At 40.2% G+C, this 13,137-nt stretch overlaps 2 protein-coding genes across 7 annotated transcripts; both read left to right on the top strand.

Moving 5' to 3' along the window:
• Nucleotides 1-3,047: 3,047 nt before the first annotated feature.
• Nucleotides 3,048-6,525, top strand: LOC117770186 (histone-lysine N-methyltransferase SETDB1-B-like). The gene is made up of 7 exons (XM_034599313.1): nt 3,048-3,352; nt 4,109-4,430; nt 4,529-4,681; nt 5,006-5,207; nt 5,302-5,375; nt 6,022-6,212; nt 6,309-6,525. Exons 2-7 carry the CDS (start codon nt 4,112-4,114, stop codon nt 6,402-6,404), a joined length of 1,035 nt encoding a protein of 344 aa, XP_034455204.1. The 5' UTR covers nt 3,048-3,352; nt 4,109-4,111; the 3' UTR covers nt 6,405-6,525.
• Nucleotides 6,526-8,313: 1,788 nt separating this feature from the next.
• Nucleotides 8,314-12,682, top strand: setdb1a (SET domain bifurcated histone lysine methyltransferase 1a). Of its 6 annotated transcripts, none has more exons than XM_034600479.1 (9): nt 8,314-8,617; nt 9,667-9,841; nt 10,432-10,538; nt 10,627-11,151; nt 11,242-11,406; nt 11,513-11,714; nt 11,843-11,916; nt 12,238-12,428; nt 12,521-12,682. In XM_034600479.1, exons 2-9 carry the CDS (start codon nt 9,672-9,674, stop codon nt 12,644-12,646), a joined length of 1,560 nt encoding a protein of 519 aa, XP_034456370.1. In that variant the 5' UTR covers nt 8,314-8,617; nt 9,667-9,671; the 3' UTR covers nt 12,647-12,682. The 6 variants fall into 6 exon arrangements, with proteins under 6 accessions (XP_034456370.1, XP_034456369.1, XP_034456368.1 ...); XM_034600478.1 differs by having other exon boundaries at nt 10,432-10,584; nt 10,640-11,151; XM_034600477.1 differs by having other exon boundaries at nt 10,432-10,584; nt 10,640-11,151; nt 11,236-11,406.
• The last annotated feature ends 455 nt before the right edge of the window (nt 12,683-13,137 follow it).

The following is a 13,137-nucleotide window of genomic DNA, read 5'->3' as shown; positions in this document are numbered from 1 at the left end:
CTTCAGCCTCCACACTGTTCTTGTCACTGGCAGCTCCACTGTAACAATCTCCATTTTAAAGTGGCAGGGTCAATTTCCACCCTGCTCTCGCATCTGGCTCCACAATTTAATTGCTAATGCATCTCCAGTTTCTCCAGCTCCGACGTCTGGGCTTTCCTCTCCTCGCCCCCCCCCTCCTGAGTCCCATCTCACCCCTCTTTAAATCTTTTCCCTTCCTCTGTAATAAAGTTCCCCTTCCTCCTCTTTCCTGTTGTTGTTGTTGTTAGCTCTTGTAATGAATAAGACTCAGTGTCGCCTCGGGTGCCTGAGTTGTGGTGGTGTGAAGTCTAATTGGTGACAGGGATGATGGGTCGTCTTGACAGGAGAACAAAAGGCGCGGGGTGTTTGATTCGCTTGTGAACTTTGCAGACCGTTATTCAATTCCTGCTTAAGTATTAATAAAGGCTTTACGCGCCAGGGGGAGGCTGCTAGGTGCAAGTGTGTGTGCTGTGTTTATGCGGGGGTGTGTGTGCGTGCAGGAGCTAACTCACGGGCTGCTCATTTTTCCTGGGATGATGATTACCGGGGAACTGTTAAGACTTTGGTAACCGATGAGCGTCTTATGTCACTAAGCAATAAGGGACCTTGAGGGAAAGAACAGGAGAGTTTTGATGCAGAGACTCTGCAGCAGCACAGGAAGGATGGTGAGGTTAAACTTATATCTTTATCTTGTTGTAAACTGTTGCTTCCCTGAAAGCTTTGATTATAGTTTGAGTTTATCTGTCTGTTCCGGTTAACAAGCCTGAAAGGGATTGTGGTTTATTCACAGAAATAAACAGAAAGAACAACATGTTTTCACAGTAAAGCTGAAAAGATTAGTTGAGATTATTATTCAGATGGATATTCTGCAATTGCTTTTTTTTTATTATGTTTTTTATCTCTAAGCAAAACCGCAGAGAATCTCTCTGGTTTGTCTTTTCTTCATCTTATGTGCTTTTAGGGATTAGAGCTGCTGGTCACACTAAACAAGAAATTTGAAATCAACATCCAGGCTTTCCAGAATATTGCAGTTTTATTTTTGTAATGTATCTTACAGCCATAATTATTAGGAATTTATCTGCAATTAACCGACTAAGAAAATGACTGAATCCCTCAAATTTCAGGTAACAATCAACAATCTGAAATTCTAAATCACATGAAATAAGTTGTACGATGCCATTTAAGTACAGAGGAGAATTCATAATGAGAAATTACGGTGTGTGTGTGTGTGTATGTACCCCCTTTAGTGTTTATGTTATTTTGTACTTCGAGTTACTTATATTAAAACAAACATATGATAAAACCATTACAGTAAAACAGTGCCTTTTCAAACTTTTTGAGAAGTAGACCATCTAGTTTTGGCCCCTTGTCACATTTCAGATGTCAAGACAAGTTAAGAATTAAATGACGTAAAATTTGAGAAATTGAAATATGTATAGCTTATCAATTTTCTATAATAATTCCCAAAAAGCAATGATAAGGAAAAAGCAAATGTGTGCAGCAGAACTTTAATTCAGTTTATTCCTCTTGTAATAATCTCACGACCCCTTAGATGGAGTTGTGTAGTTAGTGTCTCTGCTTTTAACAGCACTGGTTTAACTTTCTTCATCTGTGTGGGTCTCTCTGATTTATATTTCTGCCATTAAGTCATCACCCACGTGCACACTCTAACAAAGCAGAGGCTGACAGGAGAATCCACCGTCACCACAGCCCACATGGACCAGGCTCCTCGCCCTGCGACACAGTTTGAGGTGGACGTGGACCTGGGCTTCGCTCTCTTCTTCCTCGTCCTCCTCTGTTTCTTCCTGCTGGCGACGGTGGTGCGATGTGCCCAAACGGTGGTGGATCCTTATGGCTCCATCTCCACCTCCACCTACCAGGAGGAGCAGATCACCTGAGGGGGAGCAGAGTGAAATGACTCTGCAGGACGCTGTGGAATCCAGATTTGCTCATGCACTCTTTTTGCTGTGTGTTTTCTGACCATGCAGTTCTCAGTGGACATGATGTTTTTATCCCCCACAGGAGTCAGGCCACTTAAGAACTAACAGGAAGCCAATTTCCCTTTTATATCTCTGACTATATAAATCTTTGTAAAGAAATCCAGATCTGTGATGTATGAATGATATTTTTTCAGCAGAACCTTTTCCATCTGAATGTGTCTGCTACTGTGATGTTACATGATATTAAATATTCATTGAAAAGACCCCACGGTGCATTTCTGTCGCCTGTGGCTGGATTCCTGACTGCAACCGGGTCCAAAGCGTCAGGGACGTTAACCCAGTGCCTCTGTTTCAAATGGCAATGACAAGATCTAAAGTATTTCTTTGCAAAGTCAAATAGCTCAGTCAAAAGTGACGGTTTAATATTGCATTTACTGCTGCAGGGGAGTAGATTTGTATATATGGACACTCAGACAGACTGAGTCTTGTTTACTTATCTATATACATACTTGTTTTAAGCCTGTTTGGTCTGTTTGTTTGCCAAAGGGTTTGGATTGTGGACTTTACTGGGTGGCTCTTACTATTCTGTGACTTTGTTCTGTATCTTCTCTTATTCTATCTTTAGTTTTCATTGTACAGCAGTTTTTTTCACACTGTATATATTCATTTTTATTCCCTTCACATTTTTCTATATTTTCCTTACACTTAACTTTTAATATCCTTACACTTAAGTATTGCATGTTACTTATTATAACGTCAAGATTACTACGTTTGACTCTTGCTTACCTTATCTTATCTTAACTTATCTTATCTTATCTTATCTTATCTTATCTTATCTTATCTTATCTTATCTTATCTTATCTAATCTTATCTTATCTTTTTTGGATAGTGCTCAGATAAAATAATTAACTCAAAACAATATCAATATTTTGTAAAAGAGAAACCATGAGGATTAAAGTTTTGTTCAGGGAATAAACAATTAGCAAATGACATGTTTTTAGTTTTTATTCTAAATAAACTATTTCCTGGAGTGTGACTGGCTCCCAGTACCGCGCCACGCCGCTAGGTGGCGGTGGAGCGCGAAGAAGACAACAACCATGGCAACAGAAAGGTAAAATGGCGGAAGCAAGGATGTGTTGAAGGAAGTTGTGTATTTTTTATTTTGTATATTATTTCACACACGTATAATCCATCAGAGCAGAAGAACAGCGCCATTCCTCCCACACAACAACGAGAGGACGCTTCTTCTTGACACTGTTTCAATGCTAGCATGCTATATTAGCCCAGTAGCAAATGTAGCGCGTGTTTACCATCACGATATCACAACACACAATACTGTGATGTGACCACAGCTGTTTGTTGTTTTGAAGCGGAAAACCAGGAAGCAAGTACAGGTGAGCTGCTCCAGTGTTGTAAGTGAAACGTGCATCTAAAATGAACGATACCGAGTCGTTACCCATTGTTAGCGATTAGCGATCCGCGTAAACCTGAACCTTATGACACCTGGTGCGAGTCGTTTATTTGTTAATATGAGTTCAAACTGTGCAAGACAAAAAACTGTGTGAGACAAAAAACTGTGCAAGACGCGTTTACATCCTTTATCTTTTATCATCAGTTTCCTGCTGCACCTGCTCAACTGTCTGCTGCTATTAACACATAACTTCAAATCACCATATTCAAAGTTAGTCACTGTAATGATAAAGGTAAAATGTGTCACAACATACGATGATAAAATAAATATTTTATTGCTACAGAGATCAATCAATCAATCAATCAGACTTTATTTGTTTGACACTGTTCGTACAAACAAGCAACACAAAGTGTGTCACAGAATAAAAGCAGAGATGAGATGTTCAGACCTTCAACACATTCTTCAGACATAAGACCAGCAAAATGGACCATGTTTATATACAGTCAATGATATGTACAGTATATGCATGTATATATATCGTTAAGGTATAAATCGTGAGAGTTAAACTACAGTTACTAACTCCAGAGAAGAACAAAGACGTTAGCTATAAGCTGTTGATTTTATTATTTCAAAATTTTCTTTCAATTTAATCTATTATCAAAATTGTTGCAGTTCTCTACTCTAGGTTTTATTTATTTTCTTGCAAGTCCCAATTTCACTAAATCCTTTTTCATTGCAGAAAATGTCCGACTCTCTGTGTGAGACCATGAATGAGACCTTGAGTGAGGCGACACATTGGGGGAACGGCTGTGATAATCGGATGAAAAAAGCAGTGGTGGTGTTGACCAGACTCCCAGATTATAAGATCAGCGCTCTACGGCCTCCGACGCCTCTGCAGTTCTACAGTGAAGACGAGTCCCTCAGCAGCTCGGACTCTGATATGCAGTGGGAGCCCGGAGATGATAGTGATTCAGATAATTCCGTGTCAAACCACAAACTGAACACGGTAAAGAGCGAAGCAACGAGAGCACACGCAGCGTCAACAAGCAGCAACAACAACGGTAAGCTCTCAAACATCACTGCGACCACTCACAGATGAAAACACACATTGATTCTTAGTTTTAGGTGACTCCACACTCATGAAAATAATTTTCCACAGGGAGCGAAATGATGCCCACCACAGGCTTTGACCCTGACACAAAGGTCTGTCCTAACTTGCCACAGGAAGAGGTCAAAGTGGACATGGTGGTACTGGCCAGGAGGAGGCCCATGACGTGGCAGCGGGGGAAAATAGTGGAAATAGTGACAAAGGGTAAAAAAAAAGATATATGTTACTGTGGGAAATGATCATAAACCTTTTAAAACAGCAGTAAAACTAAATAAATCTATAAAATCAAAGTATATTTTGTTTTGATTCTTGGCTCAGCAACAATGCAGTTTGAAGATGAAACAATATTCTGACACATTGAAGACTAAATATGTAATATATAAAATGTATTTACCTCATTTTCCTTACACACAGATACAGTGCATTTTAAGAGAACTGTGCTTTTCACCTTTATAATTAATTTCAAAACACAATTAATCCCAAAAAATTACCAATAACATCCCCTGACTTTTTTTCTTTTCTTTGCAGAAGATGGACGGTTAAAGTACAAAGTTAGTTTTGAAGAAAGGGGGAAGAGCCTCGTCTCTGGACACCACATCGCCTTTGACCGAACACCGACGCTGGAGCAGCTGTATATCGGCGCTCCTGTGGCGATCCAGTGTCAAACCAACAAGCTCCTGTTCCAGCCTGGTATTTTAGCAGAACTCCCAAGTAGAAAGAACCACTTAAGGTGTGTGTCTCCTTACACTAACACCTCACAATCTCAGGAAACTCAAATGCTTTTGTAAAGGTTTGATTTGATTTAAACACATTTTACGTTCCAGGTTCTTGGTCTTTATGGATGACCACACACCGGCCTATGTTAGTTTACCTCTTCTTCACTTGGTGTGCCGACCATGTAAGTGTTAACTCTGTTTTATTTCATTGTATTTTGGTTAGAAGCTTCCCTACTTTCTGATTTGCTGCAGTTTTAATTGGATGTTAATGCTGTTTTTTGTCAATGGGAACTTAAATCCCCCTCCATGATGTTTTGATAAATTCAGTGTTTCATTAATGTCAACATCACAAAATCCAAAAGTCATTACTCTTTTTTTCTCTGGGCTTGTTTTCTCTAACAGAAATATTTTTCACTTTTTCCTGCTTATGTTTCACATTAAAAGTGAAGTCAGGAAGAAATGATGTCCCTTGAGCTGCTTGAAACATTTTATTGTGAAACAGCTGGAAAGGAAGTGATGCATTTCCCTGAGAAGAGCTTGATTGAAATAAACAGAAAAGCAGAGGTGATTAAATATGATTGGAGAAAAACTCATGATGTCCATCGTGCAAAATGAATCATGTGAGCTCTGAAGAGTACAAGTCATTCACCCTGTTGTTGTCTCATCATGTGTGTGCATGAAATGGTGCTTTTAAGGAACCTTATGGAGTTTCTGTCCTCATGTAACTCTGCAGCAAAGAGTAGCTCCCTGTTTGGTTTACATCAGGCGAACATAATGTTTTTTGGGATGACGTCCATCCAGAGTGACGGACTGTTTGTTTTGCGACAGTGGAGGACGTCCTCGAGAGCCTTCCTGACGACCATCACAAGTGTTTCATGAAACGGTACCTGAGGGACTGGCCCTTCCCACATTCAACCCAGTACAAAGCGGGACAGACCGTGCATGTCGAGCTGAATGGAGTCCAACAGAGTTGTGAGGTGCAAGAGGTCGACTGCAGCTTGATACTGGTCCTTTTTGAGGTCAGTATCACTGAAGACGGCTGGTGCTCTTATAATGTCCTGTCGTTTCGATGTGACATGTTTTGACTTAATGTGGTGTCTATGTCTCATACTCAGAAGAGTCAACTCGAGGAGTGGATCTACCGTGGCTCTGTAAGACTGCAGCAACACATGGGTAGGATATTGGAATCGAAAGAGAATGAAGGGAAGTGATTTCTGAATAAAAGCCGCAAGAAACGGGAAAATAAATGGGATGCATCCTGAGCAATTTTACATAAAATTATACATTTTTCCACTCGTGCTGCAAGTTTTTGGGAAGCTGGAGAAACAGAATTAGGCATCGCTATTTTGTTGGCTCTAAATATCCTTAATAAGGAGATCATGTTTTCACTCCTGTAATTTTTTTTGTTTGGTAAATTGTTTCCAGCTAAATTTTGCAAAAGAATTCAATGAATTCCCATTAAATTTGGTGGAATGGTGGGACGTGTGTCAAGAAAGAACCCATTCAAGTGGATTTGCACTATTTAATATTGCATTTTATTTAAATTAGTAGTAGTATTATTGTTTGTTACAAAATTCTACATTGTTTATTGGCTCAATTGTCAGCCCCATTTAAAGAAATGTATTAAACATACCATTTTTTCAAACCTTATTCAAATGTGTTCTTTTCTGCTGTGTCCGTAAACATGTCCGACACTTTACTTAATATGTGCTACAGTCTACAAGCCTTTAGTTACCTGTGGCTTGTTGGAAGAATAGGATTATATGCAACCATTTCATTTGCTTTGTCACTTTACTTGTATTAAATATAGTGGGTTGGTCTCAGGACCTGACCTATTTATCGTATGACCGGCGGTTACGTCTTTGCTCATATGAATAGAAAACAAAGCTAGAAAGACCAAAAACAAAAACTAAAGGAGGAAAATCTCCAAAGCAGCACCGACAGGAAGTTGTCTGACCAAAGAAGGATGAAATGCGTTCATTTGCAATCAACTTCTTATATTGAGCTTTCTTCTATCACTTTCACTATATAAGTATCCAAATAGGATTAAGACTGAAAGTGTGTTCTCCTTTATTTGTATTCTTGTGTTAAGATAATATCAGAGTCCATAATCATGTGTTTGTTTGAAAATCCTGGAATTGATGAAGGTTTCCATCCTTAAGTGAAGACACCAGTGGCATTAAGCTCATAACAAGTATGTGCTGTGATGACAGAAAAATAACGATTTGTTTATTGCTTATCTAGATGAAGTATTAGCTCATTTGTTAATCAATCATTTAATCCTTTTTTTAAATCTATTTTTATTACATTTAGTCACTTAATAATTTATGTTTTATTTTGAATATGTTTAACAATCTCTTTTATAATTTTATATTCGTTTTTATTGTTGTATTGATAATTTTTTATTATTATTTACTCGTAATGTTGTGAGAAGGGTGTCAAAGAGTCTCTACTGGAAAAGTCCCTCACAGTTCTACTTAAGGCCCATGACAAGTTCTCTAACCGGAGTTCCCCTAACGTTCCTCTGGGGTCGGGGCCTCTCAGAGCAAAACTGTTGTGGTTTTATTACGGGCGGTTCCGGTTTCAGTGCAGCACAGTCAAAAATCGAGCTGTTTCAGCAGACTCTGGCCGTCTGCCACAGAATCCGACACGTGCATGAGTTGATGTTCATTACCAGTTCGGAGAAATTGGTAAATAGGCTATTTATACCATAGGAGGCTAGATGGCTACTCGCTTTTAAGGCATCAAACCAGAGCGTACATGGCAAGTGAGCGTGAGGAATAGTATCAGGAAAAACCTGTGACGAATGACACCCTTTGACTTTTGATGTCAACCGCTTTTATTTTCCGTGTATTTCCTTATAGGAAAACCCCTGTTATCCGTTATGTAAGGTTTTTCGTTAATAAAAAGCGTCGTTTGATAGCATCATGTGTTGTTGAGTTTTCTGTGGCAACGCACCAAGCACCAACACATAGTTTTCTTCACGAAGAGGACACTGCTACGCCCCAGAAGGTGATCTCCAGCGTATCCACACCACAGCAACATTACTGACGACCTTAGGGCACACACACACTCCTCATGTCAGGGTAGAGAAGTGCTGTAGGGACCTCGCCCCGGGTCCAACCAGGTGGTTCAGGCCCACTATGTATCGGCAAGTGCTTTTACTGAAAAGTTAAATTGGTACTTTTACTTAAGTGCATTTTTGTCTATTTATTTGTTTGTTTACTTAGTTGAAATGTTTGAGTACTACCTCCACCACTGCTGAATACACACAGAGGTCAATCTGCTCACAAACACATGACTACACATGGTTGGTCATGTGTTCAGCCACTAGTGGGCAGCAGTGAGACTATCCCGTTGTGGTGCAGCGCCAGGATAAGGCGAAGAAGACGCCGCCATTGAAAACACGGGAAGCTGGACGAAGGTAAGTTTCACTTTATTGCTCTTTCGACAAAAACTCACAACTTCTACATTAGCGAGCCCGTCATGGATGAAGAGGAAGCGGTGGTTCGGGTTGTCTAATCCCGGATCTTCGTCACTGACAGACGAGGAGCGGCTCTCAAACGTGTTTCATCAAAATTGTGATTGTGATTGTGTGGGGGGGGGGGGGGGGCGCTCAGGTGATGCTTAAGTATGTGTGTGTTCATTTATATTTGATTGTACGTTCACTTCGAAAATCAACTCAAGATTTCCAACAAATAAAATGTGTTTTAAAAGCATCTGATAATATATCAAGGGCAGTTTATCTGTCAGGTTCTAGAAAACACAGGGAATCTTCTTTGTCTTCATGTCCCTGGTCCACTGCTACTTTATTTATGCGAGTAAGTAAATTCTATTCATGAAGCATCTTTAAAAACCAACGTTACGAGGTGCTTTACAAAGCCAACATTAAGATAAAAACAGGAAGTAACAGAAAAACACACAAAGGGCCATAAAAACAATGGAGCCAAAAGGACTAGACCACTTTAATAGATTATAAAGTTCAAAGTGTTTTATTTGTCATATACAGCCCTGTACATGAACTTCTTACTTTGCCTTCCGCTACAAGTACCGTGCTTTAAGAGTTTTGAAATAAAAATACAAAATATATATCAACGTAAGAAAAAATATCAATATGTGCAATGGAAAATCATGTCATATCATAACATATACTTAATAATATCTTCATTCACATAGCTCTTTTCAAAACAAAGTTACAGAGTCCCGTACGAATATAAGACAAACACATTAGAATACTTGAAAATATCAGAGAATAATAAAAAGATAGTCATAAAAGTAGAATTAGGTCAAATCAGGGAATGCAATGCAAAAGCCCTATTTCATACCATATCACATTATTGGCAGAGAACATTGGAACAGAACATATTATTTGGTGGTATTAATTCTCCTCTTGTGCCATAGACTGTATAAAAGGATTTTATATTTTATTAGTTTGTTTTTTTCTTTACGTGTGTGTGTGTGTGTGTGTTGCAGTGAGAATGGAGGAGGACGAGACGATGATGAGCAAAGAGGAGCTCCGAGAGTGGATCAGAGCGAAAGTAAAAAAGAACGGGCTGCTCCCCCCAGACATGCTGCAGAAACGCTACGAGCTGCAGTCGCTGCTGGAGAGGAGACAGACGATGGACGCCAATCTACTGAAGCTCCAAGAGTGAGTGCTGTATCTACACTATAAAGCTAATTCACTACATTTATAATATTTACATTGTGTTTGCATTGTGCCTGCTGTGGAGGAAAGTTTGACTTTATCTCCTATGTGTTGCACACGTACAACCGTCCCTCCAAGCAATACCCAAGGTTATAGATAAAGAGCAAACTAGTGGTACATTGTAATGTCTACCCTCAAGGACTTTCATAATTTAAAGGTCCCACACAGGGAGGCTGGGGGGGGGGGGGGGGGGGGGGGGGGGGGGGGCACAACGTGGGTAAGGTCTGTGTGCTTTAAGGTAAAGTATCCGCGAAGTTAAGAGCCACACACACACTCTACTATTACAACCACTGTTCATGTCTTTGCAGCATTTCATGTGCCTCATATTTGTGTTTATGTTTATTCAATCCTGCTGACAAACAAACAAACAAACGCAGACATAAACATAACTCCTTTGCGTACAAGACATTAAGTTCTGCATGGAAATATTTGAATGTATTTGCATTTAAAACATTTTTTAAAATTTTTAAGTACTTTCTATGTACTTTTCCTGATTCATATTGTCTTTGGGTTAATGTCCTGATGTCCTGCAGGTCTGTGGCATCGTGTGAAGCGATTGTGAGGAAACAGTACTCGTTGCTGGGATGGGAGTACAGAGACACAGATTCTGATGATGACGAAAGCAGCGGTGGCGGTAGTGGTAAGATGCACGTCATTTGTTTTCAATCAGGCAAACTGGCTTATTTTAGTGTCTTTTTTTGTTTAACCTGTGCTTTTTATGTTTGTAGGACATATTCCTCCATCTCCCTGTGAGTCAGTTCAATCTGGGACTCAAGCCCGTCTTTCTCCAGCTGTTACCGGCCATAGTCCTCTGTTACCAAAGCAACGGGGCAGTAAGAATCCGCAAAGAAGCAGAAAGCGTTTTCAAATGAAGGAACCAGTGGTGGTCTTGACCAGACTGCCTGAATGGCAGATCCGTGATTTACGTCCTCCAACACCTCCAATGTCCACCAGTGATGATGAAAGCTTGAGCGATTCAGATTCTGATGACCAATGGGAACCAGAAATAGAATCCAGCGATTCACAATGTCAAAGTTATAACTCTGGGTCAAAAAAGAGGAGGAAAATTGATCAAGTGTCCAAGAAAAAACAAGTGACAGGGCATGAAAGGGACCAAGCCGACACTAAAACTGATGCCGATAGCGATGCAGCAAAAACATTGAAACCCCAAGCTAAGGAACCAGAGAATACGGAACATGAGCAAGGGGAGAAAACCCCAACCAAAGAATCGTCACCGCCTGCAAACACCAAAGGTAAATAACACAACAAACGAAAACATGTGGGTTTGTTGCATCTATATTGCACCGGTCTGTTTAATCACTTGTTCCCTTTGGTACTGACAGGAGTAAGCTCTGCGTGCGTAGTAACAGCATTTTGCCAATCTGATGACGCCACTAAGGACCCTCCCAGTGTTCCCCAAGCAGAGCTCAGTGTGAACATGAAAGTCCTGGCCAGGAGGAGGCCCATGATCTGGCAACCCGGCAAAATCGCGGAAATACAAACAAAGGGTTCGAATTTTTATAATATTTTTTTAATCTATTCAGCAGCTCGACGTGGAATACAGTGCATCACGTTTGTTCTGTGCTTTAAATTTTTTTATTTTTGTCTTGGCAGAAGATGGGAAGATGAAATACAAGGTTAACTTTGTAGAGAAGGGGAAGAGCCTCGTGTCTGCTCACCACATCGCCTTGGAACAAGTGCCAAGTGTTGAGCAGCTGTTTGTCGGCGCTCGTGTGGTCATCAAGTGTAAAGTTGACCAGAACTCCTACTCCCCTGGAGTCCTGGCAGAGCTGCCAAGCAGGAAAAACAAAATGAGGTGTGTGTGTGTCGGCGTTTCTGTCTGTGTCTCGGTCTGTGTGTGAGTGTGATTAATAGAGATGATTCAGTTTTTCTATTTAACTTTGGTTTTGACTGTTTAATTTCCTTTCTTCTTCCATTTTCCAGGTTCCTGGTCTTTATTGACGATCACACTCCGATCTACGTTCCCTTACATGGTATTCACCTAGTGTGCCGACCATGTGAGTTTAGGTCCGTACCTATTAAAGTTGTCATTGTGGATTTATTTCAGTGACGCTGGTGAGGTGCGCTCGGTCCAGTGTGACAGCTGTTGTTGGAAAGCTGGGTCTGTTGGTGAAGAAGCACTTTGGCTGATCTGGGTTATGATTCAGGATCACAATCAATCGGCTTAGTTTCTTTACTCAGAGTCTGATACACAGCTCCCACGAATGGTCACCCATGCACTGAAGAGCTTATACTTCTTGTACATTCAGCAGAAATCTGTCCCTTCAGTCACACCAAATGTTTTTATGTGACACGTGTTGTTGTTGTTTTTTTTACAGTGTCCCACCCTCTGGACGATATTCCAGACGCGACCCACAAGAATTTCATGAAGGGCTATTTGAATAGCTGGCCAAACCCGCTGCTGACCCACTATCCGCAGGGAGAGATCGTCCAAGCGGAACACAACGGCGTCCAGAAGAAGTGTGAGGTGGTGATGGTCGACAGCAGCTTGATCCATGTCCTTTTTCAGGTAATTTTCAGCTGGATTCTTTATATATTTGTTGTCCATCTATTGTCGTTTAGATTGTGTCACTTACGGGGTTTATGTGTTCTCATGCTCAGGAAGATCAACACAAGGAGTGGATCTACCGAGGCTCCATGCGCTTGAAACACATGATTAATATGAGGAAGCAGTTGGAGTCGGAAAAGGTGACAAGTAAACAATCTACCTCATCCGACCATAAATGAACTTCTTCCTCTAAAACAAACCAGGCCGTATTGGTCTCATGTACGTTGCCTCACTGGACTCACAGGTGCTAAAGGTTCCTCACTGGCTGTAATGTCCGGAAACTGTCAAACATGAAGTGTTTTTGTATTTAATTTGTGTTTTTGTGTGTGTTTGTGTTTCTGCCTTAATAAAAATTGTTTTATTTTATTTAAGTTCATTTGATTGTTTTAATGTTATGAGGAAAGCATCGGCTGTTTTACATGTACATGTACATAAAAAACTGCGGAAGCTTATTTTTACCAAGAAAAAAAAATGTTGGAACATATCTTGTGTTATGAATTTAACATTGTGACCTACTAAGTAAAAAATGCCAAAATGTTGAGTTTCTTTTTCTAAATTATTGAAATACCAAACTTTTTACAGACAAGTAAAATTCAAGACAGCTTAGGGGAAAAGTTGATACAAATTTTGCATCACGTAAAAAGTATTGACAGATCCTCCATCTTAATCC

Source organism: Hippoglossus hippoglossus, chromosome 11 (assembly GCF_009819705.1).
Source record: "Hippoglossus hippoglossus isolate fHipHip1 chromosome 11, fHipHip1.pri, whole genome shotgun sequence".
NCBI classification, from domain to species: Eukaryota; Metazoa; Chordata; class Actinopteri; order Pleuronectiformes; family Pleuronectidae; genus Hippoglossus; species Hippoglossus hippoglossus.
Note: the sequence above shows the minus strand (reverse complement) of the source record. Positions and strands in the feature narration are given on the sequence as shown.

What these genes read in the sequence shown, in the direction of transcription:
- setdb1a (XM_034600477.1), top strand. Translation starts at nt 9,672, where the DNA reads ATGGAGGAGGACGAGACGATGATGAGCAAAGAGGAGCTCCGAGAGTGG. An exon ending in AATCTACTGAAGCTCCAAGA is followed by an intron (nt 9,842 to 10,431) that starts GTGAGTGCTGTA and finishes GATGTCCTGCAG; the next exon opens with GTCTGTGGCATCGTGTGAAG. An exon ending in CGCGGAAATACAAACAAAGG is followed by an intron (nt 11,407 to 11,512) that starts GTTCGAATTTTT and finishes TTGTCTTGGCAG; the next exon opens with AAGATGGGAAGATGAAATAC.
- LOC117770186 (XM_034599313.1), top strand. Translation starts at nt 4,112, where the DNA reads ATGTCCGACTCTCTGTGTGAGACCATGAATGAGACCTTGAGTGAGGCG. An exon ending in AGTGGAAATAGTGACAAAGG is followed by an intron (nt 4,682 to 5,005) that starts GTAAAAAAAAAG and finishes TTTTCTTTGCAG; the next exon opens with AAGATGGACGGTTAAAGTAC. An exon ending in TCACTTGGTGTGCCGACCAT is followed by an intron (nt 5,376 to 6,021) that starts GTAAGTGTTAAC and finishes GTTTTGCGACAG; the next exon opens with TGGAGGACGTCCTCGAGAGC.